Source organism: Stigmatopora argus, chromosome 1 (assembly GCF_051989625.1).
Source record: "Stigmatopora argus isolate UIUO_Sarg chromosome 1, RoL_Sarg_1.0, whole genome shotgun sequence".
Classification (NCBI taxonomy): Eukaryota; Metazoa; Chordata; class Actinopteri; order Syngnathiformes; family Syngnathidae; genus Stigmatopora; species Stigmatopora argus.
Window position 1 is genome coordinate 4,541,027 of NC_135387.1, and position 22,190 is coordinate 4,563,216.

Consider the following 22,190-nt stretch of genomic DNA (forward strand, 5'->3'; position numbering starts at 1 on the left):
AAACACAGGAGGGGAACGAGGTCCACGAGACATGAACAAGCTTGACCATAACAAAAAGAGACAATCCAGCAAGGGGTTGACAAAGACTCAGAGCTCATTAATTTGCTCCTTCAGTTAATCAAATATTGTTTCCAACTTTCATTTTTTTGGTGGAATTGCCACATCTTCATTTGTTTTCCCCCACAAATGAAGATCATTATAACACTTCAGTCTTGCATGGGCGATACCAGTTCATGCTGTGGTGGTAAAGACCTGTGTGACCTATTCCAATGAGAATTTGTCCAGAATTAAATTTTATAAAATTATTAATTTGTTATTGTTTTCAGAACAATACTGTCCAATACATGTATACATTAGGAAGCGGTATTGTATGTTTGCAGGGGTGCTACACTCAATTATACAGGAAAATGTTATTCCAAAAATGAGCCCCAGGTGCCCTTTACACTTGAGGGACATGGAGTAGGCAACTTAGGCTACCGTAATGTGAATTAATAACACCAAGTGTAATTTGTCAGTTTTACTTGAATTTGACATTTTAAAGCCCCAGCCAATTGCCCAAAATAAATCAGAAACGCATAACCACGCTCCGTTAGCCTTAAGTAATTTGCTGGAGGAGCTTAATTTACCAAACGCTTGCAAAGGTAGGCCTTCTGATGAAAGTTGAGATGGATTTAAAATAAAAGCTAATACAGAGGCGTTGTGGAGTTGTGTGCATGTCTTCAGAGGGAGGGGTAGGGTGTGTGTGGGTTGTGAAGGTTGTGAGGGAGGCTGGTAGTCTGATGCTGACTGCGCCTTTGTGCAGAGTCAAGCGCTCACCTGCACACAAGAGTCGCGCAAACTTAGGCGCTGCCGCACTCCCACCAACACGGAACCTTGCAGGCAACAAGGACGTGGAGACGTTGACGAATTTGCGGACAAGAATTTGGGCTCTTGCCATCTCTTCTCGAGAGTCCTCGGTTGCTCTCGCTGTCGCTCGCTGCGTCCGTCGCGATGAGGGCTGACCTGCCTCTGGTGCTGACAGCGGTCCTCCTTCTTCACATATTTCGGGTGAGATTCATTCTTAAAAAAAAGAAAAGAAAAGAAAGCGACTCGTGATAGTGTGATGTATGGTGCCTTTTCAAAGCGTTATATTGCACATTGCAGAAAGTCAGCGGGTAGAATCATTTAGCCGGCCACGAGCGCTCATTGGTGACGATTTCTCACGCGGATACTTCCAACCACCGCTGTAATGAATAGTAGTTTGTAAGTTCATGAACGATGTATTTTTTTAGATAAAGTGATGCTCTAAGTGGTCGCCTGTAGGTTTCTGCTGTCCGTGCTGAAACGCATTCAAGTGTGTACAAATTCGGCGGTCTACGGAGATTAAGTCATTTACTCTTGTTGTAATTGTTTCATTCTAAAACCTCTGATAGGTATCAAAACTACCTTTAAAGTTGCTTCTCGTAAATCAGAATCATAATTCATTTCCACGGGTGTCGTTATCTTCTGGAGAATGTGATGGTTAAGGCGTGATTCGCCTGCATTTTTTATTAGTCACTTCACAGGATGTTCTCACGTGAACCGCAAGGTCTAGCTGAAATGTGACGGTGCACATTCAGTAGCTTTAATTCCCTAGGCCAGGTCGTTAACTCATTGCCTGCCATTGACCACTACAGACGTTCAATTCTTGTAAACTTGAACAATTGGCTGGGAATGTCCATGTTTCATTGCCACGGCTAACCAATAATTTGCTGCCCGCCTTTCCCAGTCCAGCACCGTCAATGGCAGCTAAAACGTTAAAATACAGTATATCAAAAATACATACTGTGTGTATATATGTAGATGCTCATCTCATCTCATCTGATTTTCTGAACCGCTTTATCATTTACTGGAGGTATGACTTTAGAGAAGTTCTCATTTCTGAACCGCTTTATCCTTATTAGGGTCGCGGGAGGTGCTGGAGCCTATCCCAGCTGAATTCGGGCCAGAGGCGGGGGACACCCCGAATTGGTGGCCAGCCAATCGCAGGGCACAAGGAGACAAACAACCATTCACTCTCACTCTCATGCCTGGGAGAAATTTAGAGTGTCCAATCCACCTATAATGCATGTCTTTGGAATGTGGGAGGAAACCAGAGTACCTGGAGAAAACCCACGCAGGCCTGGGGAGAACATTCACACTCCACACAGGCCGACCTGGATTTGAACCCAGGTCCCCCACTGTGAGGCCGACGCGATAACCACTCAACCCCCGGGCCACCCTATATGTAGATGCAAATTTTGTAAATCAATGCATGTTAACTTCTTTATGCCACTTTAATTTGCAGCATGCTCTATTCATTAGTCACTATGTGCAGTCTCATGCTGGCACCTGAACATTTGCCTTCTAGTCTTTAATTGACCACTCTTTACATTTTGATGAATCGGAGAGTTAATCCCATCATCCCACCATTTAGTTATGTGTTTTTTATACCAGAGATTACATGATGCTTTGAAGTCAACCTCTGGACCAGAGGAAATAAATACATAAAATTAATTCACAATTATTCATGACTCACACGTTACCCTTCTTTTCAGGTGAATAATGGCGAAGATTCCTCTGACGGCCACTGCCGACCTGGCTTCTCACAGAGCTTCTACTCTGTCTTGATTCCAAGGGATATATTGCAAGGACAGGTTACCTTCAAAGGTAAAAGGGCTTTTAACATTTCTCTTGAAACTAATGAATAAATGAGAAAAAAAGAGCTGCACTGTGCTTAAAACCAGGGCCCGTCTTTTTTCATTACTTGTTTCCGTTTTTTATATTCAGTCACATGCAGTATATAAGTCATGAAAACTGCAACAACAGGACAAACATGAATTCCAGTTCCACACAAACACGCACACAAATTAGTCTAACAGTATATGTTATCAGGTGCTCCGGTGAGTGAGTGGTCAGCACGTCGGCCTCACGATGCTGATTGAGGGTTCAATCCCAGGTCCGGAATTTCCTGTGTAGATTTTGCTTGTTCTCCCGAGCTTGTTGTGGGTTTTCCCAGGTTTCTTTCCAGATCGCAAAAACATGTAGAGTAGGCTGGTTGAACACTGTAATTGGCCCCTAGGTATGAGTGTGAGCGTAAATGGTTGTCTGTCATCTTGTGCCGTGCGATTGGATGGCAACCACTTCAGGGTGTTGTCCACCTGGTGCCTGAAGTCAGCTGGGATAGGCTTCAGCATCCCACGCGACCCTTGTGAGGATAAACGGTACAGAATAGTACTGAATGAATTAACCTATGTCACCATCAGATCACATTTTCTTAAGCGACTCTGTTTGTGGCTGCTATTACAGAGCCAATCCGCCAAGTTTTTGAGATGATAGTGCAGGGAATGGAATCGACATCCTGTGTCTAATCTGGCATTGCTACTGCCGATGTGGGCTAATTGCAATTCTCTATTGATCCCTTTTGCTTTTTTCCCCTCATTGTTCAGCTGTATTGTTTAGCTATGGGCACACAATAGCCCTTTTGTGTCTTGCCATTGTTGAATGCAACAGCAGAGTATATTTCCCTCATTCTCTGTAGCTCGGACAGTCCTGACTAGGAGTCAACTGTCTCGAGTCTAGAGTCTTGACTGTCTCTCGACAGTGTGCTTAAGTATGTAGACGGTGAGTCTATGCTCCATTTGGCTGCAACATTTTTTATTTTTTGTGGGGTGGGGATTCTATGGAACACGGGATGGATGTCTCTTAAAATTCTGCCTGTTCTGGTCTGGCCACTAGGAGAGATTGGATGACAGGCGTATACTTGCTGGAAGTGAGGTTGCATTCTTTGTGGTAGTGAATTCGTCAGCCCAGCAGGGGGTGTCACTACAATCACTAACAGTTGCTGCCTTGCATCCTATATAATTTAACATTAATTGATCAAAACGAGATGCAGTTGTGCTTCACACAATACTTAGTTGTCTTGTAGTAATAGGGCTGTTTTGTTTATGTACTACCTTCATTTACTCTATCACTTCATGAGGTAACTCCAATGACTACATTCAGTATATTGATCTGCCTTAAAAATCCTCTGTGAAAGTTTTTGTTGAAATATGCATTACAGGCTACAGATTAAATATTTAATATTTTTGTTTAACATATATGGGATATGAATGAATTGAGTGTCATATTTATTAGGTAAATGTGTCACATCAGAATGACAATTTGATTATTTTATTTCCAGATTTCAGTTTACACTAAAAGAACCAAAATCAGCCATCACAATCTGTCTCATCTTGTTCTGTAGCACATTTCAAAATCCACATATCCTATGATTATAACACAAAATAAAGTGTGGATTAATTTTGTGCTTCTGGTCAGACGGAATCCTGGTGGCTTCTTTTAGATTAGACCTCCGTATTGCATGAGCAATTAATTTTGCATGCAAAAATTCATGCCCATGCCCATAATAAAACATTTCTCAGCATTGGCCATAAAGGGATATCTTTACTGTACCACACACCTGCATGCATAGGTCCCAAGCTACATGTCACTTTCCTGTGTTTGAGATCAAAGCTGCAGGTGCCAGATGCAAGCATGCACAATAGTGCACAGAAGTATACCCTTCAGACACTTGATTGACTGTAAGGGTGGCAATGTAAGAAAGTGTGGCGTCTGAGAGGACATCTTAATAATAATGTTTCAAACCAAAGTTATCGGCTAGGGCATGCACATGCATCCGCGGCACTTTTTTCGTTCCGTTGCTTCTCACAGCACATCAGTGGAAACCCGCGCACACCTTGTTTTGCCTTGTACAATAAATAAGCAACTTCATGTGTTTTGATTTAATCCATTGCTGTTGTTATGCAGCCGGGTGAAGCTCTCCATGGAAGACTTTGCATCAACGCAGCAGAGTCAGTCCGAATGAGAATGTGTCAATGCATTCGTGTTGGTTGTCTTAAAGAACCTAAGGAGTTATCATGTCAAAGTGCTTTGAATCTAGTGTGTTATTTTTCTACCTGGGGGAATGCGCAATCCCCTCTAGCGCAGAGATCTGACATGGTATGGATGCCACTCTACCCTCAATGTGATGGTTAAAGAGCTCATCTGGCTGAGACACTGGCTCCGTTCAAGATTATTTTTCTTTGATCATTATTTAATTAGCGGGCCGGCACCTTGAGTGGTTGGAGTGTCGGCCTCACAACTCTGAGGCTCTGGGCTCAAATCTAGGTCGTTCCACCTGGGTGGAAATTTGCATGTTATCCCCGTGCCTGCGTGGGTTTTCCCCGGCTACTCCAGTTACCTCCCACAATCCAAAAACATATAACAATAAACTCTAAATTGCCCCTAGGTACAAGGTTGTTCATCTCCTCGTGCCTTGTGATTGGCTGGCCACCGATTTCAGATGTCCCCCACCTCTGGCCCGAAGTCACCTGGGATAGGCTCCAGCACCCCCTGTGACCCTAGTGAGGATTAAGCAGTTCAGAAAAGAATGAAAGAATAAATATTATCTGATCTCATTTTCTGAACCGGTTTATCCTCATTAGGGTCATGGGGGGTGCAGGAGCCAATTCCAGCTGTCTCCAGGCCAGAGGCTGGGGACACCCTGAATCGGTGGCCAGCCAATCGGCGGGTCCAAGGAGACGGACAACCATGCACAATCACACCCATACCTAGGGGGAATTTAGAGTGTCCAATCAGCCTACCATGCATGCATTTGGAATGCGGGAGGAAACCAGAGTCCAGAGCTGTGAGGCCGACGTGCCAAACACTCGGGCCACCCATTGGATATTATTTAATTATTTTTAAGCATTTTGGCAGCCCAGGGGGCGAGTGGTTAGCGTTTCAGACGAGTGGTTAGCATATCAGCCTCACGGTTCTGGGGTTGAGGGTTCAATCCCAGGTCGGTCCTCACTGTGTGGAGTTTGCCTTTTGCCTATTATGTATTTTAACCCTAAGCCCAACTCATGTTCTCCCGCGCTTGTGTGGGTTTTCTCTGGGTACTCCGGTTTCCTCCCACATCCCAAAAAATCATGCGGGGTAGGTTAACTGAACACTCTAAATTGACCCTAGGTATGAGTGTGAGCGTGAATGGTTGTCCATCTCCTTGTGCCCTGTGATTGACTTGCCCCAATTCAGGATGTCCCCCGCCTGATGCCCGTAGTTAACTGGGATAGGCTGCAAGCGCCCCCACGACCCTTGTGATGAGAAACTGTTCAGAAAATGAATGGATTAATTTTAGTGTTTTGACCAGTTGAGTTACTACTATAGTGATCAGGCAAAGACATACCTGTGTATTTTCTAATTATCTTTGTTACTACAGTTATAATGTATTACTTATTTATCAATTATTTATTATTATTTATTATTATTTTTTATTATTATGTATTTATTATATTATTATTTATTTATCATGCATTTATTTTGTTATTATTTATTTATTATGTATTTATTATATTATTATTCATTGATTATTTATCTGTTTGTTGTTGTCATTTGTGCACTTCCCTTCTTATTTATGTGGTTGACTACTTATCATGTGACTACTTATGTATTTATTTATTACTCATTTATTATTTATTTGGTATTTGTTACTTATTTATTTGTCCGTTTGTTTGTTGTTGTTATTTGTGCACTTCATGGTGAAGCTTTAAATCTCATTGTACTTGTATAATGACAATAAAAGCATTCAATTCAATTAATTTCAATTCAATAAAACATTCCGACAGCTACTGCAGTAATGTGACAAGGAGGCTTTTGTTGTTGATGATGACAACAGGGGCCTATGTCCGATTATTATTATTATTATTATTATTATTATTATTATGTTCCTCTGTGCAGTGGCTGACAACAATTTATATTCAAATACAACTACGTACATGTCCCTTGAAACAGTGCTTCACAACAAGCACAATGCCCTTTGCTGCATTCATTTTTAGGGTTCCTATAGGAACCAAGTAACCCTCTCTTGTCTCGATAGCGCCATTATTTTGTGTTCAAAGTGTCTCCTTTGGCAAATGTGTTCTCACTGCTTTATTCATGTAGGTGACCGCATTGAAAATTTTAAGGCTTTGGAAACATTTTTGCTGATGTTCACACATCCTAAGTGACAAGTGATATTTGCATAAGCCTTAGAGCAATACAAGTAATGATGCGTTTTGCCATACATTATATATGTGCTTTTAGGGATCAGCAACTACACACTCATTTGAACTTGGCTGGATCTAATATGTAGTTAAAACACTATAGGGAATATTACTACTTTTATGAACAAATAATGTACTATGTGTGGTTGCTGTAATTATGACTTTTGTACAATTTTTAGTAACCCTTAGCGAGCAAACGCACTGTGCATGACGTCCTTTTAAAATACTCAGGACCCCAAATGTCATCTCTCTTTTGGGATCTTGCTTCTTAGTCTGCAAACCTCAGGAAGTGATGATGAAAACAGATCTTTGTATGGTAAATGTGATGAAAACAGATCAATGTCTAGAAAACGTGATGAAAACATAATACGTACAGTATTAGTCCTCTGGGAAAAATGGGATAGAAAGACCTATGACCTCAGTTCGGATTAGAAAAAACTAGACAGGCGGTTAATGTAATTTATGATTTGGATATATTTTGAGATACTCAAGTAGCACAAATGCTAATGTGTCAGGACACATGTGACTGTATGTGGTTGGGTGATGTATACTGTACAGTAATACCTTGACATACTAGTGCCCCGACATACGATATTTGAGATACGAGTAAAATTCTGAGCAAATATTTATCTTGAGATATGAGGCAAATTTTGAGATACGAGCATTCGAGACAGCCGCGAGAGGCTGCTTATGATTTCAGCGCACTGTCTTTCTCGCAGCATCTCCCTTGTGCAAAGATCTCTATGAGCACTGGGCTCACAGGTGCATTTTTTTCCGTGGTTTTTTTTGCGTTAGTCAGTGCAGAATTACGGGAAACACAATGGATCCAAAGCATGCCAGTGCAATGCAGGGTAGTGCGAAGAAAAGGCGTATGGTGACAATCGATACTAAGCACGAAAAAATCGAAAAACATGAGTAGTGTACGCGTGACTGAGCATGCACAACAATATGTATGGAGAAGCAGGAAGTTCACCTCGAAAGCCGCGGTGGAATACATTAACCTCTTTGCCTTGGTTATTGCACAAGAAGGTTTAAATTTAGTGTAGCGTAAGATTAAAACTTTTTAAAGTGTCTATAGGAATCTAAGTTCATTTCAGTTCAATTTAAAGTTTATGTTACATTACGAGTGCATTCGTCAAGTCTCTCTCTCTCTCTCTCTCTCTCTCTCTCTCGCCCTCTCTCTCTCTCTCTCCTCTCTCTCTCTCTCTCTCTCTCTCTCTCTCTCTCTCCCTCCTTCCCTCACTCACTCCCTCCCTCCCTCCCTCCCATCAAACCTCCCTCCCTCCCTCCCTCCCTCCCTCCCTCCTCTCTCTCTCTCTCTCTCTCTCTCTCTCTCTCTCTCTCTCTCTCTCTCTCTCTCTCTCTCTCTCACTCTCTCTCACTCTCACTCTCTCCCATCCGCGTTGTATTGAATAATGCCTTATTTTATTATTAAACATCAAAACCACTAGTTGTTTGTTAATCTGTTAGTAGATGGTCAATTACAACCAATAAAAACATGTTTATCCATTGTAATATCCAGTTTTTTTGTGTATTTTTCAGAGGGTGGGAACGAATCAATTTGTATTTAGTCCACTTCGATGGAAAACACTTTGAGATACGAGTAAATCGACATACGAGCTCAGTCCCAGAATGCATTAAGCAAGTATCTCAAGGTCTGACCATGTAAATAAAAAAAACATTGTTACCTTGTTTACTTTAGCCACATCATCAGCCTTTTTTCATTGATAGAGTTCAAAGTAGACCTGGACGATAAAACAATAATAATAAAAAACTTTAGATAAAATTAAACTGCAAGTACACCACCGGGACACAGCAAAGAAGGGGGCGCTGATGTGATGTGAACGATATTTCCATACCAACGTTCAGTAGACGAAGAAGATGGTAAGGAACAAACAGCTATTTTTACCATGGTTAGCTATATCGTCCTACTAATAGATATCAACTTTTATACGTATTTTTTATTGTGATAAGAATTTTTGTCATATCGCCCAAACCTAGTTCAAAGTTATGTGGAATCATGTGGAGTCCATGTGTGAATAATCTATCCGTATGCTATACAGTAATTCCTCGAATATCGCGGTTAATGTTTATCAGACATAAACGAAAAACCGCGAATGAGGATCACCCCATTATAACTACCCCAATACATGTTTTCGCCCCATACAGAAATACAAGTACGCAAGTACAATTATCAAACAGCGTATATTTATTAAATAATACAGCTATAAGCATGTCAAAAGACTGTAATGTATTATTAACTAAATATAATGTATATATTTAAAAAATTAACTATTTTAAATAGTTCCTCTTCGCTTTATATAAATAAAAAAAATGGTAAAAGGGAGTTTTAGTCCAAGTCCTTTGTCTTCTTGTGGCCATGGCCATTGTCAGCGATATTTGCGGGATTACTGTACTCGCCGATTAAACATGTCAGGTAACAAAACGACTTAAAAAACACCATTGTCTGGTATAACATAGGCTTTGTTCTTGTTTTTTAAACCATGAGGGCGGTCTAACTTGTTGATTAAGGCTGGCCTTTCCATGAAGCCAGCCAGTAGCATCTCCACACATGGGATCTGTGTGAAGCCTGGCATTTTCTGTTCGTTTTTGCAAAAAACTCTCTTCTTCCAAAAAACTTGTTGCTGCCTGTTCCAGGGCAGACCTCGCCGTCGAATCACAGGCCGACGCCGCGGGCACGGGCCGCCAAAGCCCCGCCCTACGCTGTGGGTAGGGGCCTCTGAAGCTACGGCCGACGCCACGGGCCGCTGACGCTACGGCCGACGCCACGGGCACGGGCCGCAGATGTTCTCTGCCGTCAAATTCGCCAAACAAGTTTTGTTTTCAAATAAGCGCCACGGCATAAGCAAAAAATCCACACTCACAACAGCTCCCGGCCGCTCAGAAAGCTCTATTTTCGGATAAAAAGATGATGAACGCCCGCTGCCCGCCATTTTTTTTCCTTCAGTGCTGAGTCTTCTGTCTTCTGCCATTTTCAAGGGATATTCAAGGGATTACTGTAATAATGGTTAGTGATTTGAGTTCACCTTCTATTTGTCTGGAAAAGTCCTAATAAACAAATAAAATGTATACACTATATACATATACAAATGGCCCTGCCAATTTTTGTAGCTGGGCTATATTGTATTTTATGCAGAATTTTATGCAAATGCAACCTGCACAGAATTGCAATGGGGCAGTAAATTGCTAAACAATCAATAATCTTTTCTCCGGAAAGGCAAGTGAAAGTTACAATCTTTGTGCATGTCGAACTCTCACAGACCTTCCTCTCCCTGGATCAATAGAATTATGAAAGCAAATGTGTTCGTGAACACACATAGGCACATGTTCGCATTTTAAGGAAATATGTTTTATATATTTTCCTTCACGTTCTTGGTAATATGCCAATGCACAATCACTGTATTGAAGCAGAATCACATACATTGGATGAAGTAGTGCACATATGGTAAAGTCAGCATTTGGCACAAAAAGCTTAACTTTCAGTACTCAGTTCCCAATAGTTTTTCCTGCCTGCATTGAGTCATTTACTGCAGGTATGACTTTAGAGAAGTTCTCATTTTTGAACCGCGGGGGTGCTGGAGCTACCACATCTGCAAGCCAGGCAAGATAATCTTTTATAGAGAGACTCAATGACTGAAATTGACAGTTCCAAATGTCCAATCCATTTTGACTAGGCGAGGTTGGCAGGAATCATTTGCTGCCAGCCTTGTGTCTTCAAAGGCACTTAAACATGAGTCAGTCCTCCCATTTTATGATTTGGACGTCGATTGTGGCCCTGGCAGTTAATGAGTCAAATAATTTGGAATGTGTTATTTGGGGCCAATACTAGGGCGTATTTTATTCATTCATTAACCTTTGGCACCACTTATCCTGGCAGGGTCACCGGGTGTTGGAGCCTATCACAGTCTATATGGGATGAAAGGCGGACTACACCCTAAACTATTCACCTGCCCAGTCATAGGGCACATAGAGAGAAACACAAACATTTGCACTCACAATCATACCGCCACTGTGTGGGAATCCAAGTCAGGCCAATTAACCACTACACCTATAAGTGTATTTTTCTTAATAATGGTGACCATTGTGAGGATAAGCAGTTTGGAAAATGAGAGAAGGAATAATATTGTTTTTACTAACATTCTTTTCAATTAACATTTTATTACCCCTGTCAGTAGATGGAGGTTCATGGATTTGGTATCATATACCTGTTTGCTTGCCTGTATGGTTGTCTGTATGTTTATCTTTAGGAAACCTCAATGATGACTGTCAATCTTGCAAGATATTCGTCGACCTCACAGCTCTGGGGTCCTGGGTTCAAATCCAGGTCACGTCCAGCTGTGTAGAGTTTGCATGTTCTCCCCAGGCCTGCGTGGGTTTCCTCTGGGTACTCCGGTTTCCTCCCACATTCCAAAAACGTGCATGGTTGGACACTCTAAATTGCCCCTAGGTATAGGTGTGAGTGTACATGGTTGTCCGTCTCAATGTGCCCTGCGATCGGCTGGCCACCGATTCAGGGTGTCCCCTACCTCTGGCACGGAGTCAGATGGGATAGGCTGCCGCACCCCCTGCCATCCTAATGAGGATAAAGCGGTTCAGAAAATGAGATGAGATGAGAACATACAATAATATAGAAATGGAAAAATCAGGTCAAATTCGGAGGAAGGTGATGCTTTTGATGTTATTGTTCAAATAATCTGAAATAAGGCACCAGGCCTCTTAATCTTTTGGAAATTCCGTTCCTTCTTAGATTTTGAGGTTTTTTTGGGGGAAGGGGTATCCAATTTTGTCTTTAAGATGAATGGCTGGTAGAATCAAAGGGATACATCCAAAATTACTTGGCTATTTTATGCTCTTTGGCTAATTTGAGAATCTATTTCAGGAGGGCTGTCAAACCCATATTTTGTCGCGGGCCATGTCATAGTTATGGTTTAGTGGTAAAGAACTAATGAGTTGACAGCTCTTCTGATAGTCGATATATCATTTATATATTAAAATTCATTCATCAAAGAGTCGCTGGGGGAGCTGGAGCCTATTCCAGCTGACTATGGGCACCAGGCAGGGCACCCCAGAACTTTGTGTCAGATGTAAAATTAGATTAAAATTAGCCCAAATATTTTGAGCATTTTAAATTTTTTAAATGTATTTGCAATATGTTTTTATTCAAACCTGCCCAGCAATCGTCTGGCTATCGATCCAGAGTGTCCCACGCCTCCGGTCCTAAATCAGCTGGGATAGGCTACAACACCCCCCATGACCGTTGTGAGGAAAAGAGGTTCCGAAAATGAATGGATGACTAGGGGTTAGGGTAAGGGTTAGGTTGTTGACTTATCGACTTTATGATCTTTATTTGAGTATTATCATAAAACATGAAGATGACACACTTATTTTACTTTCGTGGGCCGCACTAAATGATGTGCTGGGCCAGATCTAGCCCCGGGCTACCAGTTTGACACCTGTTATATATATATAGGAATATCCTGTATCCTCATTAGGCATATCAGTCACAATGCATTGTACTGTATGCGTTAAATTATTTCAAAGAATGCTACATGGGTTTTCCAGACAGGCTCATTTAGATGATTTAGACACATGGCCAGGCGTTTTATTTCTCTCCTAGTCTAGACGTTAGTGATTTATGAGGCTACACATAGGCAGTTTTGGGGTTGAATGGAGGGTGGGTGTTATGGAGGTTTTCAGTGTTAACACCTGTAAGCAGATGATGGATGTGCACTTTTGCTGTCAACATTTCTGAGGTAAACCTTAAAGACATGTACAAACTAATGTGAAGACTTTCAGTTCAGTTCTAAAAAATATGCTCTTTTACTTTTGTTTTCACACTGTTTTACTTGCGTGTTAATCAAAAACTTGGCAGATTCAACTCAGTTGCTAGAAAAAAAATGGGAACAACAAGAGAGAGAGAGAAAGAGCCCAACATGGAAGCATCTTGGGCTCAATTGACATCAGATCTCAGCCGCCTACTAAATAGTATTTATCTTACATTTACACTTATTGACTCTAAAATCAAGGATATAGATTGAAAACCTAATGGCGTATATACTGGTGCACATTTGCCAGGGCCCAAAACGTGGGATACAGCCTGAATGTAAAGAAAAAATAATTCTCATTATTCATTTAAAAAAAAAAACATTTTTAAATGTAAACGATAAAAAGAGAACAATTACTGTCTTCCCCCTTCTTGAATAAAAAAACATAATAATAAGATATCCCCATATCTTTCTAAATTAAAATCTACAAATGAAAAATAAATATACATCCAAATTTAAGATGAGAATTTAATATAACAATAAAATGTTTTGTTTTTTCAATCAACATCATTTGATTTCCCTTCTAGAGTGATTTGTTTCATAGCAGTTCACAGACATGCCATGAAATGACAAGTACATTCATTCAAAACAAGTACAGCAATATTGTATAGCAAACATTAGATATTTGAAAAACAAAGTGCATTCTATTTTGCAGTGGCCTAGTATGGCATAAATTTTGCAGGAGGTACAATTTAAAAAATTAAAAAATATATAAGATTTATATATATATATATATATATATATATATATATATATATATATATATATATATACACATATATATACATATATATATATATATATACATATATATACATATATATATATATATATATATATATATATATATATATATATATATATATATATATATATATATATATATATATATATTTTTTTTAAATTGTACCTCCTGCAAAAATTATGCCATACTAGGCCACTACAAAATAGAATGCACTTTGTTTTTCAAATATCTAATGTGGGGAACTGCTATATACAAGTTAGAAACAAAGAGCAAAAATTTTAAACTGTGAGAGTCAAAAAGCCACACCATGGAGTGAGTGACCTGCCAAAACAGCAAATTAAATGTTTAGTTAATTCCCTGGCATTAAACGTAACCTGGGGTGATGATTGGCGCGGTCCTTTACATCAGAAGGAGCATAAAAAATCAAATTTGCCAAATTATTTTTAAAATATAATTTATTATTTGTTTTTAATGGGCCCTGAAGAATTTGAGTGTGTTTTAACTTAACTTTAACTTCCTTGGGAGGCTGGTTGAACACACTAAATTGCCCCTATATAAGAGTGTGAGGATGAATGGTCGTCCTGCGATTGGCTGGCCATCAATTCAGGGTGTCCCCCACCTGGTGTCCTTAGTTGGCTGGGATAGGATCCAGCACCCCTCCACGACCCTTGTGAGGATCAACGGTATGTAGAAATAATGAATGAAGCATATTAAAAATCGTAGGTTAAAATTGCAAATAAAATAAATAAGATATAGTCAGTGGAAATCTTACTGCGACAGTTTGTAACGGATAAGCAAAAGCCAGAGGAAGCGAGTATTCCTTATTCAAGGGGTAGGACTGATCACTTGGATGGTTGCTGCTTTCCTTCTGCATCTGATTGTGAAAATCCTGATCTAGGCAGTTAAAATTCACTCCAGCCACTCTGTAAGCAATGTGTACCATTCCCCCTCGAGGGTTCTTGACCGTTATTGCAAGGTTTCCATACCAACAAAGTATACAGAAATAGATGGTAGACTCGAAATATGCCCTCTAAAGCATATTCCTATAGCTTTTATCTACCAATCGTCCTCATGCACTACAATAATTGAAGACCCTTTTTTATACAAAGCATATCACAATTCACTTTGCATGTTCTCCCTGTTCCTGCGTCGGTTTCCTGCGGGTACTCCGGTTTCCTCCCTGATTCCAAAAACATGCATGGTAAGCTGATTGGACACTCTAAATTGCCCCTAGGTATGAGTGTGAGTGTGCATGGTTGTCCGTCTCCTTGTGCCCTGCGATCGTCTGGCCACCGATTCAGGGTGTCCCCTGCCTCTGGCCTCGTACAGCTGGGATAGGCTCCAGCACCCCCCACAACCCTATTGAGGATAAAGCGGTTCAGAAGATGAGATGAGATCAGACATCGAATTTCATTCTTACATAACTACAAAATGGCTTGTGACAAAGATGAGATCGACCTTGCCCGATGTGGACTTCTATCTTGTACTATTTTTGCTGTTTGAGGTTTCTACCTGAAACTTTGAAACGACTATGAATTCAATCAAATCAAATCAAAAGCCTTTATTGTCATCATACACAGCAGCGTATAACGAAATTGGTGGTTCTACTCCAAGCTTCTCAAAGTGTGTTTTCCCAGTAAAAAAACATAAATAGTATTATAAGAGTATAAAAAGTCACATCCCGGCTAGGTGAATTCTAAAATATTACACAGAATTCTAAAATATTGCACAGATTCTGAAATATTGCACAGATTCTAAAATATTGCACAGATTTCTAAGATATTGCACATTGTTATTGCACACCCAGAAGTTATTGCACAGAAGGGATTGTGTGTTGTGCTGGCTCAAGTTCAGAGTCCTGATGGCTGTGGGAAAAAAACTGTCCTTAAGTCTATTTGTCCGTACTTTGTGAGACCTGTAGCGTCTGCCAGAGGGCAGCAGCTGGAACAGGTTGTGACCAGGGTGGTATTGGTCCCTGACAATGTTCCTGGCTCTGCTGAGGTAGCGAGGGCTGGCAATGTCCTCCAGTGAGGGCAAAGAGCAGCCGATGATCTTCTGGGCAGTGTTGATCACCCCCTGGATGGCCTTTCTGTCTGCTGCCGTGCTTCCAGCGTACCAAACTGTAATGCAGTATACCAGGATGCTCTCCACAGTGGCTCTATAGAAGGTTACCAGAAGCTTCGTGTCCAAGTTGTTCCTCCTGAGTACCCTCAGGAAATGGAATCGCTTCTGGGCCTTCTTCACCATTGCCGTGTCGTTGATAGACCATGAGAGCTTGTCCGTGACGTGGACCCCCAGGAATTTGAAGGACTGGACCCTGTCTATGCATACTCCATTTATGAGGAGTGGGGGCAGATCTGCTTTCGTGGTGTTTAGTGTGAGATTGTTCACCAAACACCACGAAGACAGTTTTTTGACATCATCTCTGTAGGTCGACTCATCCCCTCCTGAGATGAGTCCAACCACAGTGGTGTCATCGGCAAATTTGATGATGGAGTTAGACTGGTGCGTCGGTGTACAGTCGTATGTGTACAGGGAGTACAGAAAAGGACTCAGTACACAGCCTTGAGGGGAGCCAGTGCTCAGTGTAATGGAGGAAGAGAGGTGGGGACCAAGTCTAACAGTTTGTGGACGGTTGGTTAAGAAGTTGTTAATCCAGTAGCAGATGGAAGAGGATAGTCCTAGGTGGGAGAGTTTTTCAGACAGAATGTCCGGTATTATAGTGTTGAAGGCTGAGCAATAGTCAATGAAAAGCATCCTCACGTAGTTTCCATGGTGCTCCAGGTGGCTCAGTGCTGTGTGTAGAGCTACGGCGATGGCGCCCTCAGTGGACCTATTTGCTCTATAGGCAAAGTGGTGAGGGTCAACTGATGGATGGATTGTAACCCTGATATGGCGGGCGACCAACTTTTCAAAGCACTTCATGATCACAGGCGTAAGTGCAACAGGCCTTTAATCATTCAGGCTGTCAATGGTTGTCTTTTTAGGGACAGGGATAATGTTGGCATATTTCAGGCAGAGTGGGATGATGGATTGTTGCAGGGAACAATTGAAGATCTTTGTGAAAACACCAGTCAGCTGGTCAGCACAGGCTTTGAGCACCTTCCCAGGTACTCCGTCAGGGCCTGCAGCCCTCCTGGTGTTCACAGTCCACAGTACCTGTCTCACTTCATGTTCCGGAAGCTCCAGTGTACTGCTGCAGGGTGGTGGTGGATGTGTTGAGACTGGGTCTGATTTGTCAGTCTCAAAGCGGGCAAAGAAACGGTTCAGTTCCTCTGCTAGTGAGGCATCTGCGTTAACAGACACATTATTGTCATTGTAATTGGTAATATGTTGTATTCCCTGCCACATCTTCTTTGGGTTATTTCCTGCGAAGTGCTCCTCAATTTTCCTTGTATATGCTGCCTTAAATGCAGAATATGCCCAGGATTGGTCGCACGTACCCTGTAGGATGTATACCAGGAGTGGCTAACTCCGGTCCTCGAGAGCCACTATTCGGTGTGTTTTCCATATCTCCCTCCTCTAGCACACCTGAATTAAACAATCAACTCATCAGCAAGCCGTCCAGAAGCTTGTTACCGATCCTGATGATTTGATTCAGGTGTGTTGGTGGAGGGAGACATGGAAAACAGACCGGATAGCCGCTCTCGAAGACCGGAGTTGGCCACCCCTGTTCTATACAGACCTATAAGCATGCACATATAAACATTTTACACATGCGCTCACTCGTTGAACCCGAATTGATCTCTCTGAAGGGTGTTAGCCATGTTAGGTTCAAATCTTCAATTCCCTGGCTACCAATACTTTGTAAAATTAATGTAAATAGCTCTTTTTATGTTTGTTTGTGGTATAAGCTTGAACGTGCTGTGCGTGTTGAGCTAGCAAGTGTCCTCCAGCCTTTTCCAATATGCTCATTAGAAAGGCAAGCAGGAGATGATAGGAAAGAAGGAACAAATAAAACAAGCAGGTGGAACCCATTATTTTTAATGAGTTTTTTGACAGCTCCTCACTTTGTTTTTAAAAGAAGGGACAAAAGAAGCTAAGATTAGAGAGAAAATATTGGGGGGCGACTTCCTGCAGATTGAGTTACTCCATGGGGTGTTTGAACACCGTATCCCTGTCATCTGTTTGGTATATTAAGAGACCTCCTACCTTGGTCTGACAGGCCTTTGGGGGTCCTACAATACGAAGGTTATGGCTCTCCCAAAGACATTCAGGTCATTTAAAAGCTGCGCTTGAACTCTCGCACTTTAATGCGCAGATGGTGTGTATAGACTGTGAAGGCTGTAAAATGACAAAAGGAAATTACCAGCTATTGGGCTCCTTCCTGCAGGTAAACACATACTCCAAAGAAATGCATTCAAGCTGCCTTTTTGAGTGCTCTGTGATTAAAGGGTTAAAGTCAGCTGAATGTAGGATTGACCATTTTCCTTGATTTCCTTGATTCCTTGATTCATTTTCATAAACACTATTATCCCATAGGCCTACAATTTGCAAACCTCACTTATAATAGTTTCCCTGTGGTATACAATTTCTAAACGATGAATCATTTTTTTTCAAACTTTTTACCTTCATTAATAAAAACTACAATGTTTACATCTGAATTTTATTATTTCTTTTAGGATTAAGGTTAAGCCTGTGTTAAGCTCTCTATCAGACTTTTTAAGGTTTTGTGCTTGCAAAGACTAAAGCAATTTAGAATTCATTGTGAGAAAACAAAATGGTAATCCTCTTCTTTTTATTTCCACTGCTCCAAGTACATTTTTTGGCTTTAGCCCAAACCGGTGCTGGCTTCCTCTTCCTGCCCACTAGCTTCTTACACCCCCATTGCCTCAGTTTAGCAATGGCAGCATTTTAATTACAGCCTAATTGATTCAATTAGATATGAACTCACTGTGAAGACAATTAATGCAGTGATGAGTCAACAATTGCCACGGCATCTCTCGAGCCAGGAGCCGTCCTAAAACACAGCAAAATGACAGCAACAATTTACTGTGAGAGGTCTTTTCAGCACTCCTGTGAAACAATAAATATGGTTTCCACTGTTACTATGCATAACTAAGATTTTTGTCTGAGATCCCACCAGCACAGCTAATGTCTATTTATAACACATATCTAATCAACCAAGGGCGGCCCAGTGGATGAGTGGTTAGTGCGTCGGCCTCACAGCTCTGGGGTCCTCGGTTTAAATCCAGGTCATGTCCATCTGTGTGGAGCTTGCATGTTCACCCCGGGCCTGTGTGGGTTTCCTCTGGGTACACCAGTTTCCTCATACACTCCAAAAACATGCATTGTAGGCTGATTGGACACTCTAGATTGCCCCTAGGTATGGGTGTGTGCATGGTTGTCCGTCTCCTTGTGCCCTACGGTCGGCTGGCCACCAATTCAGGGTGTGTCCCCCGCCTCTGGGGCCGGTAGTCAGCTGGGATAGGCTCCAGCACCCCCCGCGACTCTAATGAGGATCAGCGGTACAGACAATTAAATGAGATGAGATCTAATCAACCAATGGAACTTCATTTGATCCCTTTTGGACTGTGGGCACAGCTAATCCAGAAGCATACAACCTCATATGTTATTCTCTTTGCTTTGATATCCTTTACCTTAGTTAAGGCAGGATGAAAGTTACAATGAAGGCCCCACGAGTCATTACTGTATGCTAATCACTAATTGAGTCTTGAACTCCCTATGAATGGACCGTATTAATTCCTTATATTTAGCATTCATTTGAAGGGGAATCAAGGGAAGCAGAAGAAAAAGGATGGAGGACCTGGGGTCAAAGGACACAACATAACGCAATTAATCAGAGGAAAATGACGTGCCTCATGTGTCCTGGCTGATGGTACAGAAGGCTAATAAAAGGGTAAAACCAATCATCCCGGTAGGATTTGCTCTCTTTGCAGAATGTTTTATGATTCATATCAAGAAATGTTTTGATTTTTATGATTAATCATTGGAGTGAAAATGGATGTCATCAAGCCCATTCTATGAAACAGTATAATGTAATTTAACAATCCGCTGCAATACTGTAGATACAGATATTGTCTTCTTGTATTGACAGTACTGTATAGAAGAGGAAACACAAAACATAAATCGCACTGGAGTACAACTTGCACATTTGGGAGGGAAATGTTCTTATTTTTCAGGAACCAGACAAAACATGTCAAAGTAACAATAATAAAACGGAGAATGACAGATTAAATAGGTATCTGTTAACATGACACTTTTTCAGATGACTATTAAAAAGGCTGTCAGTGGTCAGAGAGTATATATATACATATATATATATATATATATATATATATATATATATATATATATATATATATATATATGTATATATATATATATATATATATATATATATATATAAATCACACTTGAGTATTAGTCGGAGGCCCAGCCAAACTATGAAAAAAAATGTGACAGAAAATACCGTAGCAAAATATTAAATAAAATACATATAAAGCTATAAAGTTGTAGATTCATCCTGTTGTTAGCGTTAAACGCTTCACAATAAAGTAATCATGCTTTACCACTTTGTCACTGTGAGGGACCAATGCTGACCAATAAAAATTTCTATTTAGCAATGCAAGCAGAATGAGTGTGCTTTTGGTTAAGTTCTCTCACAACTTGTGATAATCGTTTCAGGCTTTCAAAGGCAGATGTCTTTAACTGCACAGCCAGAATGTCTTTCTTTTAGCCAGCCACAGTATGTCTGTCAAATGTCTTTTGCAGCACATCAGTAGAAGAGCCAAAGCATGAGAGTAATAAAAGCCCTACCAACCTCCTCTGGGCATGGAAGACTGTTGAAGCAAAGAAGTTGTATTTCTCTAAGTCTGAGAATGATCAAAAACAAAAAAAAAATCTGGTAGCCATCAAGGGAACAAGTTCCTGCCAGGGTGCCGGAGAAAGGAGCAAGAGGACTACCAAAATAAGATCTGCTTTATGTTAGAAATGAAATAGAGTGTGGGGCTTTACGCAGGATGGAGATATTTTAAATTAAGGCTTTTTGTATGATTGGCACAATGTTTACTTCATTGCAATGGACTTAATCAATGTTTAATTGACTTTGTAGAATCTGAAAATTAAGAAAATCCATAAACACAAATTATTATGCAATCTCGGGGATTATCTACATGGACTCATGCATGCAGTTTCTCTAATCTCTAATAATTAATGAAAACACAGCCAGGAAATGAATACAAACATATGGTTTATTCCAGCTGTCAATCCTACACCTCATTAGAAGGCATATCGAGTGATTCATAGCTAGTAAATTGTATATAAGAAATGCAGGGATATTGTGGGGGAAAAGAAAGTAGAATGGTTGTAGTTGGAGTAAAGAACAAGCAAGGGTATGAAAGAAATGACGGATGTAAAATACTATGGAAGGAGGAACTAAACAAAGAGAGAGACAGCAACACTTCTTCCTGGAAGCTCTTTAGGTAGTTTTAAGATAGCTTTCATTTGCAACAGCCATGACAAATAAAGAAGCACTTGCCATGTCAGTCACGTCTCATACCACTAAACCTACTTGTAATTCACTTATTAATTAAGAACAGAGATTTGTTAATTTAATTGTAGGTGAAGGGTTTTTTTCACCTTTGCTTTCTTCTGCTTCTTGCACACTCTCATACTCTTGGCAGGCTAATTTGCCCAGCAGCTTTGAGGGGTGGAAATGAAAGGTGTAGTAGAGGAAGGCTTCAGATGGTCTATTAAGAATTGATTCAGCACATGGGCAACGAGACAGAGTGAAGGGAGATTCATGCTGAAGTGCGCCCTAGGCAGAAACCCTGAGTGAAGGAGAGAAAATTATTAGACAAGGGCGGCATTTGAGCAAAAAGAGTTTGTTGCAATTCTCCTACTGGAGAGTTTCTTCACAGAGTATATTTAAAGATCATTGCTGTTCGTCAGTTCTTCATAAAATCGATCTTCCAGCCCTTTTGAGTTTTTGTGCCCACTTTCTCTCAGTTAACTAGGTTATCAAAGGCTTTTAACATAGTGTGATATATAATATGCACAAAATAAATCTCTTGAATTCTATAACCTCGAATACTCCAGTGAGATTAAGCAAACATAGAAATAACGCTTGCTGATATGGAAGAAAGAATGAAAAAAATCATGGTATGGACCATATTATTTATAATACTGATTCTGCACACAAGGCGGCCCGGCGGCCGAGGGGTTAGCGCATCGGCTTCACAGTTCTGGGGTCGATTGTTCAATTCTAGGTGAGTCCTCACTGTGTGGAGCTTGACATGTTCTCCCCGGGCTTGCGTGGGTTTTCTCAGGGTACACCACTTTCCTCCCAAATCTCCAAAACGTTTTGTTCCAACCAATCCAGCAGTGACACTTTGACCAATGAGATTTCTGCAGAAAACAAGAAGTGAAAAGATGTCGTCTTGATGGGTTGGAATGAAAACCCGCACCCAATGCGGCCCTTTGTGGAATAGTTTGGACATCCCCGGTTTACATAGACAGACATGGGTTGATGAGACAATCAGAAACACCTGGTTG

The 22,190-nt window shown here is 40.9% G+C and overlaps 1 protein-coding gene and 1 long non-coding RNA gene across 3 annotated transcripts in view; one reads left to right on the forward strand and one right to left on the reverse strand.

The window, feature by feature from the left end:
- The first annotated feature begins 772 nt into the window (after window positions 1–772).
- Window positions 773–22,190, forward strand: part of LOC144079002 (cadherin-4-like) — a 248,095-nt gene continuing 226,677 nt past the window's right edge. For both annotated transcript variants that reach the window (XM_077607562.1, XM_077607632.1), the window contains exons 1-2: window positions 773–1,047; window positions 2,556–2,667. In XM_077607562.1, coding sequence (XP_077463688.1) covers window positions 991–1,047; window positions 2,556–2,667 — 169 coding nt within the window. In that variant the 5' untranslated portion in view covers window positions 773–990. The remainder of the gene's footprint in view (window positions 1,048–2,555; window positions 2,668–22,190) is intronic.
- Window positions 17,819–21,449, reverse strand: LOC144079424 (uncharacterized). Its single transcript, XR_013301527.1, has 3 exons — window positions 21,276–21,449; window positions 18,568–18,633; window positions 17,819–17,957 (listed from the first exon to the last, which is right to left on the reverse strand). It is a non-coding gene; the product is annotated as an uncharacterized LOC144079424 (long non-coding RNA).